We start from the raw sequence: 18143 nt of genomic DNA, 5'->3' as shown, positions 1-18143 counted from the left end.
TTTTTTTCCTTTTGTTTTTAGACGGGTACTCTTTTCCCTTTTTACGGTTTTTCCCACTGGGTTTTCCGTAAAAAGGTTTTAACGAGGCTCGGCCCTTAGTCTGCTTTTATTGTGCTTTCAAGGGTTTTCTTAGGTTTTTTTCTTTTCTTTTTTCTAATAAAATCGCATTTAATCAATGAGTGGTGAAAAGGTTAAAAGGTATTATAATTAGTATTGAGAGTAGTGAAAAAGTGAAAAGTAAGAATAAATAAAGTATTATTAGTTGTGGGGTAGTTGTCCAAAAATGGAAAGAAAGAAAGATGAACTTATTTGGGGGACGTCCCAAAAAGGAAAAAGAGGAACTTATTTAAGGGACAGAGGGAGTATATATGTATATATATATATATATATATATATATATATATATATATATTGTTGTAAATATATATAAAATATATATTTCCCTATTAAATGACTTAACTCTAAACCCTAACCCTAGCTTTGTATCTCCTATAAATAGAGGCATTTAGTCCTCATAATGATACCTCCTGCAGATTTATTCTCTCTAAGCTTTCTACGCTATTCTCTATTCTTCTCCTCTTCTCTCTAGTTTATAACACGTTATCAGCACGAGTCTCTAACCACGAGTCTTTAATCAATTGAACCAATATTTGAAGGTATGCCCTAGGAATGAATCGTGTCTTTCCAGCAAGGTAATTCCTATTTGATTTATAGATGTGATAATCGAATTATTACTTTGCGCGCTGGAGTATTAATTGAATTAGTCTAAATAAATTTGTGAAAGTTTGAAGCATTCGGCAATTTGATTCTGATTATGTGTATATAATTGAGGATTGATACTATTAATTATTGTGTTATTATTATTGTCAGATAGTATATATTATAATGGATTTAGTAATTATAGCCGTTCGTCGGATTGGGAAGAACAATATCCCAATTCTCGAATCCCATGGAGATATATACGTATAATAGATTAGGATTAAGTTTCGTATAATGCAATAGAGGTGGGTACAATAATTAGCAATAATTAAAAGTTGATCAATTTATATTCAAACACGCATGTCTGTATAGTTTATACAATGTGTTGTATTGTTACCCTTTGGAATTTAGTAGCGCCTAAAAATTGTGTTAGTATATTTAACAGTGATTGAATGGAAAGAATCATTGAATAATTCTGTCCTTATTTCGAAAGATTTATGTTGTTCTGTTATCTCCAAATTTTGATTCTGATGAGCATATATTTGATTGATTTATTAATGCAGTTGCTGAAGAATTGTTTTGTTCAATCAATTCATGAATTCATCCTTGTGGAATGAATTTATAATTCTTAATAATCTATGAGATTATTAAAAATAAATCGTTGAAGTCTTTAACGAAAACACAACGATATAGCTTCATATTAAATATGAAATATAATGTGTTCCCGATGAACATATGAGATAAAGTTAATATTCCGGAAGAATATTAAAATATTGAGAATGATTTTTTTTTAAGCTTTATTTTGGTATTTCCTTATTATTTAGTATTTAATTTATTATTAAATTGCTTTACTTTATATTGAATTAATATTGATGCTCCCGAAGTAGTACAATTAATATTCCTGAAGAACAATTTATATTTTAGGTGATATATGTTTATTCTTGATGAAAACAACATATACGCATAATTTAAATATTACAAGCTCTTGAAGAGCAATTGATCTTCTCAATTCAATTGTTTTTGAACTATTATTGAGAATATAAGTTATACAATTAAAAATTGATAACATTTTTGTATGGGCTCCGGAAGAGCTTCATTGATTTTCCCATGAGTATTGAATAATTACACATGATTTATTATTTAATTCAATAATCATGTCGTGATGAATTTTAAATTCATATACCCAAAAGATTTTAAAATAACTCAAGACTTGAGTATTTGAGTTGTCTACATTACAATTAGTGCGTGATTAAAATACCTCCTGAAGAGGATTATCCATCTACTAAATTATTTTATCACCATTCAAATGCACTTATCCAACTTAAAACCATTTTCGGCATTAGGGGGAGATATGAATGATGAATTGTACAATGCCGTAAATTTTTCGTTGGATTAATTATGTTATATTCACGCATTATGAACTAGAAGTTCAACAAATTATTATTGACTGCCAAATGAGTATATTATATATATGTCATATTGCACCACAAATAATTGAAGTCCACGAAGGACAAAATTGATTTAATTCTTATTGATGCCAGAAGCGTAAACGACTAATTGGTGCCCAAGATACAATATCCGCGGATTACAAAATCAAATCATTCCAAAAACCTCATGAAGAGGATCGTCCTGAAGACGATAATCCCAATACATTTTGCACGTGCACTAAATTATCGTAATATTGGGATTACGAAACAACTAGACCAAATATTATGGGAAATGGTGAAAATTTAGTTTTACTAAAGTTGCCATGAACTTTGGGAATAAGTGAGAATCGTATAAAAGAAAAATGATAGTTGTCGACAACACTTTTTGCCTCAATAAATTGTTAGTTCAATTTGAAAATTATTTGGATCCAAAACAAATGATCTTAGAGTGCCAGAAGCGCTGAAAAATATAGAAATAAACAATGAGGCAGAGCCTAACTCGCTAAATGAAAATAATAAGATGTTAAGCGAGATTAGTAGCTCAAGGGTTTGAGAAACCCAAAATCAATTAAATATATTCTCATGTTATATGTGGCATTATGTTTCGTTATTTATATAACATTTATGGCAGTAATCATTGACATAGATATCAAATTTATGGACGTTATGGTTATATTATTATATAGGCCATTAAACATGGACATATATGTGAAAGTCCATAACCGATTAAATGAATTCTTTCCGAAGAAAGAACATTTGTGAATACTCAAAAGTGAACTAATGTCTGGCGGTGAAGTTTCAATAGAAAGACTTAGATAAAATTAAGTATTGTCTCGACCTGAAGATCGAGAATCACCCCATTGGAGTATTTCAAACCAATCGACTATATTTTATATGTATTAGTCGACCTACCCAAAGAAGATTTTGAATAATAACACATCATTTTAGCTATTAAATGATTATTCTATCACTTGAAGTTGAGAAAGACTCACCTAGACCAAAAGAAAATAACGAAATTATTTAGGACTTGAAGTTCCTTACTTGTGTGCTATTGAAGCACTACTTGTATCATGCATGATATACAATTTGAAGTTGCATTGCTAGCAAGATTTAATATTTCTCTAAGAAGGAGAATTTTAAATGATATTAACCATGTTATTGGTTATATTCAAAGCAAATTACAATTGGTCTATGTTATGAAAGAAATCGAAATTCAAAATTGGTGGATGATGTTGATAATTTATTTAATTTCGAAAACTATATTGAACACATTCAAGATTGTTATCTTGAGGGGGAGCAGGATCTTTTAAATAGTTTCGAAAATTAGACTTTGAAGGTCAATGGCCCTGAAGGCCAAGTGGTTGCACTCTTTTTCACTTGCTAAGTTTTTTCCTATAAGGTTTTCTTAGTTAAGGTTTTTAACGAGGCAACTAGTATAATATATGAGTAAATATACGTCTTGTATTTTTTTTCCTCTACCGAATTTTTCCCATAGGGTTTTACGGAGAGGTTTTTAACAAGGCATGAACATCTAGACTCTAACATCAAATGAGGAGTTTTCTTTGAAGTTAAATTGCACACAACTCAAAGGATACATGAAGTTCGATCAAGCGATAAATTGGTGGACTTATTCACAAAGGCATTACCAACATCAACTTTCAGAAAGCTAGTACACAAGATCGACATGCATCGACTCAAAGATATACAATGATCATTTTCAGGGGAGCAGCTGTACTCTTTTTCCTTAGACTAGGTTTTTGTTCCATTGAATTTTTCCTAGCAAGGTTTTAATGAGGCAGCATATTTTTAGGGTTAGTCATTTAAGGGGGAGTGTTGTAAATATATATAAAATATATATTTCCCTATTAAATTACTTAACTCTAAACCCTAACCCTAGCTTTGTATCTCCTATAAATAGAGGCATTTAGTCCTCATAATGATACCTCCTGCAGATCTATTCTCTCTAAGCTTTCTACGCTATTCTCTATTCTTCTCCTCTTCTCTCTAGTTTATAACATATATATATATATATATATATATATATATATATATATATATATATATATATATGTGTGTGTGTGTGTGTGTGTGTGTGTGTGTGTGATTTATTTTCAAGAATATATACACATAGGGAGATGGTCAAAAAAGAACCACTAAATAAAAGAAGAACGGATAATCATTTTCAGCCATTCGATCATCAAGATCTACGGTGGATGCATCATCTTGTTGGATGAATGCAGATCCTGAGTTCGAATTTTGAAGGGAGCAATTTTTTTTTTTTTTTGAGTGCGTTAATTTTAACAGCGAATGCATTAATTTTTACAGTGAATGCATTAGATTTGATGGTTCTCACGTTCTCACAAATAATGTAGTTCTCTCTAGAACCACACCCTACACACACACACATATAACCATATAAATGGTGTGTACTTTTACACTATTTTGTTTCGTAGATAAATTTATAAATTATATATAGATAGTCATATATCTTCCAAGTATATTCACCAAATAATTAATCAAATATAGTAAAAATATTATATGATTGAGAGTGAATAAATTATAATTGGCACTTAACAACTATAATTAAAATTAGTAAACTCAAATTCTTCGTAATTATTCATAATTTCATTGGAGATTACAATAGGCTCAATCTCACACAAATTTTTTGTCATATTAAAAAAGTTTTACTTTTAGAAAATATTCAAATTTTATTAAGTATGTGATATACATATACATATACATATACATATATATAATCCTGAATTATAATATAAATTATATTACATTTTATGACTTTTATATTGTTGGTTGTTTCGAATAATTACGATCTCATGGAAATAATAAAATCAAGATGGTGTTGAAAAGTACACCATACTTGATAAATACATATATAACTAATTAACGATTTATGTAAAGAATTTTATTTTAGAAAAATTATCTGATATAATAATAATAATAATAATAATAATAATAATAATAATAATAATAATAATAATAATAATAATAATAATAATATATAAGTATTTTGATTTTTAAATTGAAATATGTTTTAAAGTGATTGGGAGTGTTCAAATAAAAAAATGTTACAAAATAATATTACTATTATACCTGATTATTAGCTCATTAATCTTCACATGCATTGCACACCTAATGACGAGTATCAAAATTCCTATGCTTTTTATTCTTAAAAATAAATCCCCAACACTAAAAGAAGGAGTCACATAAATTATAAATTAAGTGAACAAGCTGAGAAAGCAACGAATTATGTATGACTTCTTATGTCAATTAATTCATTTATGTGCATAGATTTATGGGTTAATGCCGTGAAAAACCATGAATTTTTGTGCGATTTCTAAACTTTCTATGAATTATTTTTTTTATTAAATTTTCCATGAACTTAAACACTCGAACAATTTTGCCACGATTTTTACCTCCGGTGAAGGTCTGGTCTTAGCTGGCACCTACGTGGCAATACCGAGCTGACATGGCGCTTACGTGGTAATACCGAGCTGATGTGGCATTGCCAGAGCTGATATTTCACTCAAGAGCTGAGTCGGGCAGAGCAGAGTCGACAGAGCTGAGTCGGCAGAGCTGAGTCGGCAGAGCTGCCTCTGGCAACGCTGCACTCTGGCAAGGCTTAGTCAGCTCTGCCGCCGCCCCGCCGCCCTTCTCCACCACCACACCTCTTTCTCCATCGCCCTTCCCTACCACCATCACCAGATCCGCCGTACCTTCCCCCACCACCACACCAGATCCACCGCCTTCATCTTCCCCCAACCACCTCTCAGATCTGCCGCCCCCTCCGCTGCCTTCCCCCACCACCACACCTCTCTCTTCATCGCCCTTCCCCACCACCATCACCAGATTCGCCGTACCTTCCCCCACCACCACACCAGATCCACCGCCTTCATCTTCCCCCAACCACCTCTCAGATCTGCCACCCTCTGCCGCTCCCTCCGCTGCCCTCCTCCACCACCATTAACGGCAGCGCAACCATTTGCCCGCCCCTCCACTACCTTCCCCCACCACCACACTAGATTCGCCGCCTTCTTCTCCCCCAACAACCTCCGCAGATTCGCCGCACCCCTCCGATGCCCTCCCCCCAAAAATCGGATCTGCCATAATCTTCTCCCAAATTAGGAATTTATTGTATGGGTGTGCTCCTAAATTGAGAAATTGAGAAGAGAGAGAGATCGAGAAATGGGAGTATCATTGCGTCGAGAGGCGGCGGCGAGTTTGCTTCGTTGGAGAAGAAGCTCTAACGGCGGCGCTGCCATCTGCCCGCCCCTCCGCTGCCTTCCCCCACCACCACACCAGACCTGCCCCTCCAGCGAAAATCTGCACTCGTTTGCTTCGTTTGGACTCTGGCGAGTTTGCTTCATTTAGACTCCGACGAAAATCTGTACTCCAGCGAGCTCGGCCACCACCTGAGAGAGAGAGAGAGAGGTTTGGATTCAAAACGACGTCGTTTTACTCCTAACTAAACGACGTCGTTTTGATTCACCGCCGGTGGCGCCATGTCACTTTTCAGGTCACTTAAAAATGCCATGTCAGCATTCAATTTGGGGATTTTTGAAAATCATGGAAAAATTATTCGAGTGTTTAAGTTCATGGAAAATTTGATAAAAAAATAGTTCATGGAAAGTTTGGAAATCGCACCAAAGTTCATTGTTTTTCACGGCATTAACACTAGATTTATGGAGATTAAACACTTAATTTTATGTTCATGAATTTAATTTATGGCCTAGAAAAAAGAAAAGACATTGAATTTATATTCATAATATATTTAATTTAGTATTTTAAAATAGGGTTAAGTATCAAATAAGCTCCTAACATAGAGGTGTATAGATCCCTATAGTCGAAGTTGGTCCAACTAAACCCTCGAAGTCCTTAATTTCGAGTAATTAGCCCCTTCGCCTTAACGGCCGTTTAACACCGTTAACTATTTTTATTTTTAATTTCTTTGGCGATGAAAACATGTTGGGAACACGTCGGAAAGTGCAGAGAAGGAAAAACAGCTTCGACCCCATCTGCAATCTCCTTAGATCTAGACAACGCCTATTCTCCTATATAGAAATCGAGATCCGCCATCAACCCTGCATTGTGCTTCCCTAGCCAATTGTTGCTCTTGCTCGAACTCGGCCGCGGCTGGTTCAAGAATGAGTTGTTTAATGCAACTACAGTCGGAACTATGAAGCACAGCTCCACATTTCCGGCAAATCCCATTCTAGTATACCTGCAATCGATCAAAACCCAGCAGATGCGAGTGAGAAAAGATTCAATCTTTTAGCAAAAACTAGATCAAAAACTCAAGTCAACACAATTGGACATGATGACGCATTTCATCAAACAAGTACACTGCAATTTCAAGAAGGGGAAAGAAAGAGCAACTGAAATCCATCAACTTACCCAGTGCCACTGTCGATTACCACAGTAGGGCGCGAGGCGGCGGACTCCATTAATTAGTTCGTGAGAAAACAATCCTACTTGCGAGAATTTGGAGGAGAGAAAAGATCATGGTCGTTGAAATACGTCAACGACATTTGGTGGGAATGAGCTTCTCTTCTCAACTCCGAGTTGGTTTAGCAACAAACAAATCTAGAAATTAAAGAAATATTCACGAAATTCATCACCCAGTGAAAAGCAGTCAACTTTCACCTTATATATATGAAATTGATGGCGAAGATTTCAATTTTCATGAGAAACAACAAAAGAAAAAAAATTAGGGCTAGAAGATTGAGATTGCAGATGGGAATGGAGGGTATCTGCTAAGGAGATTGCATATGGGGTCGAAGTTGCTGCTCTGCACTTTTCGACGTGTTTCCAGCGTGTTTCCACCGACAAAAAAATATTGAAAAAAAATGAAAATAGTTAACGGCGTTAAACGGCCGTTAGGGCGGAGGGGCTAATTGCTCGAAATTAAGGACTTCGAGGGTTTAGTTGGACCAACTTCGACTATAGGGATCTATACGTGATAAAGACCTCTATGTTAGGGGCTTGTTTGATACTTAACCATTTAAAATAATAAACTTTTATTAGAGGCATTTTTTTTTTTTTTTTTTTTTTTTTTTGATCGGTCAAAGTCATGTTAGATGTTAGTAGTTAGTTCCCCATCCACTCCAAGAACCACCTTATCTCTCCATTCACCAAACTCCACCTTATATCTCCAATCACCAATTCGTTCCCAAGAGGGATCGAACCCGGGTCACTTCACTTAAGTGAGGACCCGGTGGCCAGTTATTAGAGGCATTTAAGGTAAAACACATTTTCAGTAAAAAAATTATACTCCTAATGAACAAAACTTCGTTGCTGCTATTTATAGCTGTACCACTGATTGAATATTGTTTTATTCAATAATGCGCAAATTATATAGGAAAAGCAAACCGTGATAAGCGTGCACTATATTGATGAACTCGACTTTAAAATTAATGATATTGGAATTAATGACTTGTTAATCATAAACTCCCTTACTGCACCGACTACGACACTTTCACTAATTAATAAATATAATAATAAAATAAAATAAATCGCGAAGTAACGTTTATATTTTTTAATTGTTACAAATATTGGGTTTAAGAATGTATGAGCAATAGGCTTTTAATCTGTTGTAGATAGTTATTGGGTTGGGCCAACTCTTCCAAGAAAACTGGATACATCTATTTATCTTGCACCCCACTAGATGTTTATTTATTTTCTCACTCAAAGATCAATCCCCTAGTTGTCTGTTTTTGCAAAGCGAATTATTTCCAGACCAAGAGTTTTTAAATGGCCTTCTTACTTTTAAAATGGATCCTTCTGCGTATCGAGAGTTACATGCGTGTTGATTTAGGGTGCATTTACTTCGAGGCTGCGTTCTGTTTGATTGTAAATTTAGTATGAGAAATTAAGGGATAAATAAAATTTTACCTTTTAATTTTTCTTCCTCATTTCCAATAAAATATAATTTGATCCTTATTCATTCATCATTTTCACTATAAACGAGGGATAATATTATCACACCAAAAATAGAGGGATAATATTATCCTTCATTTGTAGTGAAAAAGAGAAATTAGTAAGGCTCAAATTTTATTTTGTAGGAAATAAGGAAAAATAAAGGAAAGATTTATACGGTGAAATTTTGTTTATTACTTCTTTTTTAATGATAAATTTTCAACCAAATAGAGCACATTAATAGATGGATAATATTATCCATCATTTAAGTAAAAATAAAGAAGAAAGAATGATCGATCTTCTCTTTTGTGTAAAATATGACAAAAGAAATGAAACATTTAAAGGCATAAATTTTTGTTATCCCTCCTTTTCCTATGATAAATTTATCTATCAAAATAAACGCACCCTTAATAGTAAAATACTAAGTTCTTGTTTGCATCAAATAAAAGAATTAAAAGGAACTAAAAGGGATGAACAATAATAATAACCGTTACTTTTATTAAATGTTTGGTTCAACAATGAAAACGAATCACTAATAAGAAATTTCCTTTCTTTTATTTTTTCTTTATTTTGATGAATGACAAATTAGGTAATTGAGTTACCCTCAGATAATTCGGATACAAAGATGACTGAATACAATACTTGAATTTTGGATAGTGATGATGCTATATAGTTTGATTTCTCATCTTTAAAATACTCCTCCTCCGTCCCACTTCAAATGACCTAAAAAAATTAGACACGAAAATTAAGAAATATGTGATAAAGATGTAAAGTGGTGATGGGACAACTAAAAAAATAATGTTAAATATTCAATTTTATTTCTAAATTTAGATTGATTCATTTGAAGTGGGACAACCCAAAATAAAAATTGGATCATTTGAAATGAAATGGAGGAAGTACAATTTACAAGTTTGTTATTATAGATTATTATGGGGAGATATCTGGTCAGATTTGTAGTCTAGAGAAGTCAATGATTTTCTATTCAGAGAAGGTTACTCATGGGATGCGTAGGGGCATTGATCGTGTGCTTGGCTTTGTTACTGGTGTATGCCGGTAACATATTTGGGGTGCTCCGTTGTTTGCGGGCTGCCCAAGAGCTCCTTATTTCAGGGACATCAATGATATAATTGTTCAGAAGTTCTCAAAATGGAAGGGTAATCAGCTTTCGATGGCGGGTCGTCTCTGCTTGGTGAAATCTGTAATTTAGAGCTCTATTATTCACTCCATGATGGTCTTTAGATGGCCTAAGGCGTTACTTAAGGAGCTGGACAGGTGCTGTCGCAATTTTATATGGTCTGGTCAAATTGATAAACTACCGTCTTGTGCTGTGAGCTGGAGTCGTTGTATTGCAATTAAAAAGGAAGGCGGGTTGGGCATTCTTTCTTTCACCAATATGAACAAAAGTTACCTGATGAAACTCGCTTGGAGGCTGGTGAAGGGGATCGATTTTGGGCCTGCTATTCTTCGTTCTCGATATCTCAATGACTTTGGCTGTGCTAAGCCAAATGTCGCTAGTTCCTCGGTGTGGATTGGTTTGAAAGAGGAAATTAATGCCCTTATACAGGATTCTTACTCGCTGGTGGGCAGTGGAGAGCACACCTGTTTCTGGATTGATGATTGACTTGGTTACAAAATTTGTGACAATATGGCCATTCCTGCATTTATGCATGAGTTCTTGCAGCACTCGGTTGCGAATTATTTCTATGATGGTGTTTGGCATTTCTCGGCAAATTTCGTCTCTAGCTTCCCTATTTAGCTTGTGATATTCTCATTTATCCCATTGGGGCGGAGGAGGACGCGCATTTCTGGAAGCCGTCTATTAAAGGTGATGTAACTGCTGCTTTGGCCTTCTCTAAGAATGGTCATCGTTTTCCCAAGGTCAGTTGGGGTACTTGGATTTGGGAAAACTTCATTCCGGTCTGGCATTCGATTGTTAGTTGGCGTATTCTCCACAATATATTGCCCACTATGGATCGTCTCAGGAGGCAAGGATTTATTGGTCCTAATATATGTTGTGTGTGCATGGCTGCAGAGGAGTCCCAAGATCACACTCTTTGGTTGTGCCCTGAGGTCTCTATGATTTGGAAAGAGTTATTGGATTGGTTCGGCAAGCTTCATCTTTTAAATGCTTTGGATCTCCATAGCTTTCTTGTGCAAGTTTGGAATGTTGATTTTAGTCCGCTATTGCGGAACTATTGGAAGGTGGGAATTATCACGCTATTGTGGTTGATTTGGAAGGCTAGAAATGAGATTGTGGTTTGAGGCTCGAGGCATCATCAAGCAGTTGAAGGTGGCCTTCAAAGAAGTGGACAGTTCTTTTTCGAAGTTAGGTCATATGTATAACATTTGGAGTGACTACACGGCTTTGAGGGTGATCGGGGTTGCTACTCGCTCGGCGCCGCCGCCGGAGTTCATAAATGTTCATTGGTGGCCTCCTACTTCGGGATGGATTAAGGTTAACACGGATGGCTCTGCGCTGGGGTCTCCTGGCAGCATTGGCGCGAGTGCGGTGTTTCGTGATTGTATGGGTACGGTTCGAGGTTGTTTTCATGTGAAAGGCGAAGATGGATACGCTTTCGAAGCTGAGTTACTTGCTATTATCACTGCGATTGATATCGCTCACGCGAAAGGTTGGTGAAATTTATGGATTGAAGCGGATTCTATCTATGTTTTCAAGCTAGTGGAGAGTCGTTCCTTGGACGTGCATTGGCACTATCGTATTTTTTGGAAAGCCACTCTTCTCCATCTGGCTGACATGCACATTCAAGTTTGTCCCATCTACCGTGAAGGTAATGTTGCAGCGGACATTATGGCGAATCAAGCTAGAAGTGAAGGTTGGTGGTCATATGCTATTGATGAGATTCAACGAGCGGTGGTGGAGGATCTTTCTTCTCATAGTTTTATTCGTCAATGCTAGAAGTGTGCGGTTGAGTGACGCTGAGGTTTTTTCCAACTTGCTGGTGCGCTGGCAGTTGGGCCTTGGGGGTCTGGTAACGTTGGTTGCTCCGTAACTTATCTTCGTTTGGATAGGTTGGCGTTGAGTTTTTGGAATCTGCTTTTTCTCTGCAGATTGCGTGGGATCCTTTGCGATCCTGGTAAAGTGGGCTGGTCGGATCAGTGTTGAGCCCCTTTGGCGATCTTTGCTCGGCCCGCTTCTTGGGCCGTTTTCTTTCTTGGTTCGTGCGACTAGGGACGGCGTAGTATTTTGAGGCCGATGGTCAGGTCGGAGCTCTTTGGGATATTATGTTGTTCTTAGTCGTTTTCGGTGTCGGTCTTGGGGCGATGGTTAGTCCGGAGCTCTTGGATTCGGTGCCCTTTTTGTTGCCTCTTAGACGGGCACTATTTTTCCTCTGCAAGGTTTTTACCTTTGGGTTTTCTTTGCAGAGGTTTTAACGAGGCTCAGCCCTTAGTTTGCTTTCGGTTTTTGGTATGGATCCTAATAGCTCTCCTGGGCCCGATGGTTTCTCTGGTCAATTTTACCAAAGTTGCTGGAACACGATCAAAGCCGACATCTTTGGTGCAGTTAGAGCTCTTTTCCTCAACTCTTATTTGCCTGTTGGATGTAATGCCAGTACTCTTATTCTTATTCCCAAAAAGGAAACTGTGGAGACGGTGGCGGATCTACGACCTATTATTCTCTCAAATTTTTTCTTCAAGATTATTTCGAAAATTTTGGCGACTAGACTGAGTATGGTTGCGGCGGCTGGTGTCTCCCCCAACCAATTTGGGTTCATTAGCGGTCGCTCGATCCACGATTGTATTATGTTGGGATCGGAAGGGTTCTGTTGCATGAACCGTACGGGGCGTCAATCAAATATGGCTTGTAAAATTGATATCCATAAGGCCTTTGATACAATGAGTTGGGATTTCATCTTTCAGGTTCTCTGTGTGAATGGTTATCATGAGAGATTTATTAGATGGATTTCTATCATCTTTACTTCTGCTCGCATCTCCATTATTTATAATGGGCAGTTGAGTGGCTATTTTGCGTGCTCTAGAAGCGTGAGACAAGGAGATCCTCTCTCTCCTATTCTTTTTGGTATTGCTGAGGATGTCTTGAGCCATTTATTCTTGAACTGTGTTAGATCGAAGCATCTGGTCCATATGGATTTTAGTAGGAGGTCGCTTTTCCCCACTCATCTCTTCTATGCGGATGACATCTTGATCTTTTGTAAAGCTACTGTGAAAAATGTGCGTAAGATCAAAGAGATTCTCGATTTCTATGGTGAGCTTTCTGGTCAGCTTTGTAATCCTGCCAAGTCTCACGTGTTTTTTGGCTCTGGGGTTTCTAACTCTATCAAGTATGGGGTTACTCGTGATTTGGGGTTTGCTCTTGGCTCCCTGCCGGTTACTTATCTGGGAGTCCCTCTGTTCACTGGTCGTGTTAGGGCTTCACATTTCATGGCCATTTATGACAGGATTGTCAACAAGTTCTCAAACTGGAAGGGTTTACATCTTTCGATGGCAGGTCGTATTTGTTTGGTCCGCTCTGTTATCTAGAGTTCGGTTACACATTCGATGATGGTGTATCGTTGGCCCAAGTCGCTTATTTACAGTCTTGATAGGAAGTGCTGCAACTTCATCTGGACTGGCAATGTGAACAAAAAGTCGTCTTGTCCGGTTAGCTGGTCCCGGGTTTGTGCTTCTCGCGTCGAAGGAGGTTTGGGGATTAGGTCGTTCTCAAATATGAATAAGAGTTTTTTGATGAAGATGGATTGGAACCTGGTGCAAGGTACAGACTTCGCGCACTCTATCTTGAGAACGAGGTATCTGACAAGATTTGGTTATGCCAAAGATTATCTGGCGTCTTCTCCTTTTTGGACGGGAGTTCGAGAGCATGTGAATAATTTGATTGATCAATCTTATTCTTACGTTGGGACCGGTGATCACACGTACTTTTGGCGTGATGATTGGCTGGGTTATAAGCTGTGGGAAAAACTCCATATTTCGCCTTTTATGCTGGATTTGCTTACTCAGGCGGTTAGTGATTATTTTTTTGACGGCATCTGGCATTTCACTGCTGACATTATCATTAATTTTCCGGATATTGTTGTGGATATTTTGTTGCTGCCGATTGGGGAGGAGGATGATACTCGTTTCTGGAAACACTCTGTTACTGGGAATGTGACTGCGGCTTCGGCTTATGCTGCCCAGAACCATCGTTTTCCAGAAGTCCGATGGGGTCGTTGGATTTGGGAAAAGTTCATCCCGGAGCGTCGCTCTTTGATTTGTTGGAGAATTATTCACAAGAAGATGCCCACGATTGATGGGCTTGTTCGCCGTGGCATGGTTGGTCCTAATCGTTGCATTTTCTGTTGTCAGGATGATGAGTCCATTGATCATTTGTCAAGGAGATGCAGGGCGCTAAAACCGGTGTGGGCTGATTTTTTGGCTTGGTTCGGAAAAGCGGAGTACTCGATTTTTGAGGATATTCATAGTGTTCTTGTCGCGGCTTGGCATGAGAAATTCAGCACGCAAGTTGTTTCTTTCTGGAAAGCGGGAATTCTGAATTTACTCTGGAAAATTTGGGATTGTCGTAATCAAGCGATTTTCAATGATGTTGGATTCCATCCGAATCTTATTACGGAATTTCTTAAAGCTATGTTTAAGGAAATGGATTCTCACTTTCCCAAGCTTGGTTGTGCCAGTAACTCTTGGACGGATTATTTGTTGCTCAGACGTATTGGAGTTTCTACACGTGCTGCGGCGCCCCCCACCATGGTTGAGGTCCATTGGTGGCCCCCAGCCGGTCAATGGATAAAGGTGAATACTGACGGCTCTGCGTTGGGTGTGCCAGGAAATATTGCTGCTGGCAGAGTTTTCCGTGATAATTTTGGATGGGTTCGTGGTTGTTTCCACTTTAAAGGTGGAATCGGTTTCGCTTTTGAAGCAGAGTTACTTGCTGCCATTTATGCTATTAATATTGCCGAGAATAGAGGATGACGTTCCCTTTGGATTGAGGCAGATTCTACTTATATTGTTAACCTTCTGAATTCCCGTTCTAATGACGTCCCGTGGCGTTTCATGGCTCTGTGGAAGAAGACTCTCAGTTTGCTCTCGCACTTTAACTTTCAAGTGTCTCACATTTACAGGGAAGGAAACACGGCAGCTGACCTTATGGCAAATCAAAATCGTTCGGAGGGCTGGTGGTCATTTGCGATTGATGAAATTAAGGATGTCGTGGCTCTTGATATGGCCACGCATAGCAGGGTACGTATTAAATTCTAATGCTGCGGTTCTGGTTTTCTAGTTCCGTTGGGGACTTTTTTCGAACACCTTGTGCTCTTTGTGGTGCTCTCGGTTGGGTGGGTTCTTTTTTGAGGTGGTTGTTCAGTTGCGCATGTCAGGTGTTTGACTGGTGCACTCTCTTATGTTGGAGAAAGATTTTGGGACGTTGTGTTGATGGGTTTTGGGTGGATCGACCTCGATATAAGTTGAAAACTCACTGGGGGTTTTTATTCGAACACTTGGTGTTCTTGTTTTCGGGTTTTTGTCTTGGAGCATTTGCTGCTGCTGGTGGCTGGGTCGGGCAGCGTTTCTGGTAGTGCTCGGGGCTGTGGACGAGTGAGATCTTGGTGGGTCTGGAGGTGGACGAATGAGAGGTGGTCGGACCGACAACTCTGGTGCTTCTAAGGGCTGTTTAGTATCCGGCGACGGAGTCACACCGGCCGATTCTTGCAGCCTTCCGTCTCTCTTTGATGTTATTGTTCGTAGGGTATTACCGGCGACGGCGTCTAACCGGCCGTGTTTATATCCTCTGGGTGTGCTTTTCCGTGTTGGTAGTTGTAGAGAGCTCATGGCGACGACGTATAACCGGCCATGTAGCTTTCTTTCGTTCTCTGGTTCTGTTCTTTTCGGGCTAACGGCGACGGCGTCTTTTCGGCCGTGTAGCCTTTTTTGGTTGGCACTTTGGCGACGGCATTACTCCGGCCATTTGCCTCTGCTCTTTTGTTGTTTTGGGGGGAAAAGCCGGGATTGTTTGGGGACGATGGTTAGGCCGGAGTTCTGGAAACTTTCCCTTCCGCTTTTCTCCTCTTTTGCTTTCGTTTTTAGACGGGTACTCTTTTCCCTTTTCACGGTTTTTTCCACTGGGTTTTCCGTGAAAAGGTTTTAATGAGGCTCGGCCCTTAGTCTGCTTTCTTGTGCTTTCAAGGGTTTCTTTTAGGTTTTTTCTTTTTTCTTTTTTCTAATAAAATCGCATTTAATAACAAAGTCCCAATTTTAGCAAACTAACTTTTTTGAAAATCTTTAATCATGCTTAAATCACCAATCAAACTTTAAAATTATCAAATTAGATCACTTAATTACACAAATAACTCATCACTTAACAAATTGAAGCATAGAAGCAAATATACCTAATTCTCATCTAACTAACTCACATCCAAATTCATCAATCCATCTCAATCATCAATTTAATCCATCAAACATCACATTAGCAACCTCATAAGCTCATATCCATCATCAACTCATCATTAAATCCACAAATTCAAAAATCCACAAAAATAGCTAAACTAAACTAACTCAAAATCCATAATTCATTTTAAATCCATTCTTTACACATGGAAATGATCTCAATAGACCCCAAATAGCATAAATATCACTCCAATTCAAGAAAAGGAAGAGAAAATTTTTTGCAGGGTAAAACCCTATTTTTTTTCAAAAATTATATATATATAAAAAAGATGTTTTCTTGCTTGATCTATCCATATACGCTCATGTATAGCTCAAATAAGTCTAGATCTAGAAGGATTTTACACTTACTCAAGAGTTTGATTGAAAATTAAAAATCTCCTTTGAACTCAATCTTGGGAAACTCTTCCAATCTCTTCTTGATTCAAAGAAAATGAGGTTTAAACATGATTTTAGTGGTAATCTATGGTGTAGATTTGATCATAAAAGCTTGGAAATTGTCTAACAATGGTGGAAGAAAGAGAAAAGAGAGAGAGAAGAGAGAGTGGTGAGAGGCGTGAGGTTTGGGGAAGAGGAGAGAGAAAAAAAATTATTTTATTTAAGTGATAAGCTTGCTCACCAAGTTTCATTCAATTAGTGCCCACGTGGCCACTTGCTCTCTAATCCATATTGATGAGTTCTAAAATAATTCCCCTAAAACAGAAGATGACACAAGATATACGTGGTTCGATCGTCAAGACCTACGTCCACGGAGGTTGTCCGATTTTTCCACTATACTTTGAGAGAGTTACATTTTACAAGTGAGGAATAAATAATAAGATAGCCCCTAACTCACTACTAAACTTATATTTATAAGCATGGAAAGAAGCCTTAAGGCCTCAAGCTCATTCACTAAGATAATTGGGCTTAAGTCCCTTTCATACATTGACCTTGGTCTGAGTCGCCTATGCTGGCTTGACTGCGCCGGAAGCTCTGTTATTTCTTTTATTATCCCAAGTCTTCAATTAAACCTGCGCTGGTTAGCCTTATAATAATAATAATAATCATAAGCATAAATAGAAATGTTCCTGTTATATAGTGCACAACGCTGATGCATATTTTACACCTCATTAGTAATTGTTTTGAACGTGGTCGACTTTCTGCAGATTCAGCGATGACTTGATTGTTGGCCCACTTGGAAGATGCTAAAGAGAGAAAGACAAAACTACCTATGATAAAGAATAAGGATATTCAGAAGACGAAAGTGCCTCTCCCGTACTCAGAGCCGAATTTACTAAAATACTGTCGGTTGTAATAGTCTATAAATAGAAAGGAAATTCATGTTGTAGGATACATTCCATCTTTTAGCAATAAATTCTCTCCCATTTTCGTATAAGTTCATCAGTTTCCATCATATCAAATTCAAATGACACAACTAGGGATGTCAATCGGACCAACCCACCGGATTTCGTACTAGCCCTATCGGGTTATGGGTTATTCGGGTGCATGTTAATCGGGTTGAAAAAAATTTCGTGTCAGAAACTTTCAACCCTAACCCTAAATGTTCGGATTTCGGGCTAGCCCATTGGGTTAGTCGAGCTTAAATTTTTTTTTAAAAAAAATTAACTAATATTTTTCTTGGCAATTTTTTATTTGTAATAAATAAATACATATATAAATAAGTAAAATTTCAACATC

The 18143-nt window shown here is 37.6% G+C and overlaps 1 protein-coding gene and 1 long non-coding RNA gene across 2 annotated transcripts; both read right to left on the bottom strand.

The window, feature by feature from the left end:
- Positions 1 to 6894: 6894 nt before the first annotated feature.
- LOC131016026 (actin-related protein 3-like) lies at positions 6895 to 8146 on the bottom strand. Its single transcript, XM_057944581.1, has 2 exons — positions 7536 to 8146; positions 6895 to 7362 (listed from the first exon to the last, which is right to left on the bottom strand). The coding sequence occupies exons 1-2, from the start codon at positions 7583 to 7585 to the stop codon at positions 7185 to 7187; spliced, it is 228 nt and encodes a 75-aa protein (XP_057800564.1). The 5' UTR covers positions 7586 to 8146; the 3' UTR covers positions 6895 to 7184.
- Positions 8147 to 9589: 1443 nt separating this feature from the next.
- LOC131016031 (uncharacterized) lies at positions 9590 to 17050 on the bottom strand. The gene is made up of 2 exons (XR_009098825.1): positions 16818 to 17050; positions 9590 to 9779 (listed from the first exon to the last, which is right to left on the bottom strand). It is a non-coding gene; the product is annotated as an uncharacterized LOC131016031 (long non-coding RNA).
- Positions 17051 to 18143: the final 1093 nt, after the last annotated feature.

This window comes from Salvia miltiorrhiza, chromosome 3 (assembly GCF_028751815.1).
Source record: "Salvia miltiorrhiza cultivar Shanhuang (shh) chromosome 3, IMPLAD_Smil_shh, whole genome shotgun sequence".
Classification (NCBI taxonomy): Eukaryota; Viridiplantae; Streptophyta; class Magnoliopsida; order Lamiales; family Lamiaceae; genus Salvia; species Salvia miltiorrhiza.
The sequence above is the reverse complement of the archived record's forward strand: the minus strand, read 5'-3'. Positions and strand labels throughout refer to the sequence as shown.

What these genes read in the sequence shown, in the direction of transcription:
- LOC131016026 (XM_057944581.1), bottom strand. Translation starts at nt 7,585, where the DNA reads ATGGAGTCCGCCGCCTCGCGCCCTACTGTGGTAATCGACAGTGGCACT. An exon ending in GTAATCGACAGTGGCACTGG is followed by an intron (nt 7,363 to 7,535) that starts GTAAGTTGATGG and finishes GATCGATTGCAG; the next exon opens with GTATACTAGAATGGGATTTG.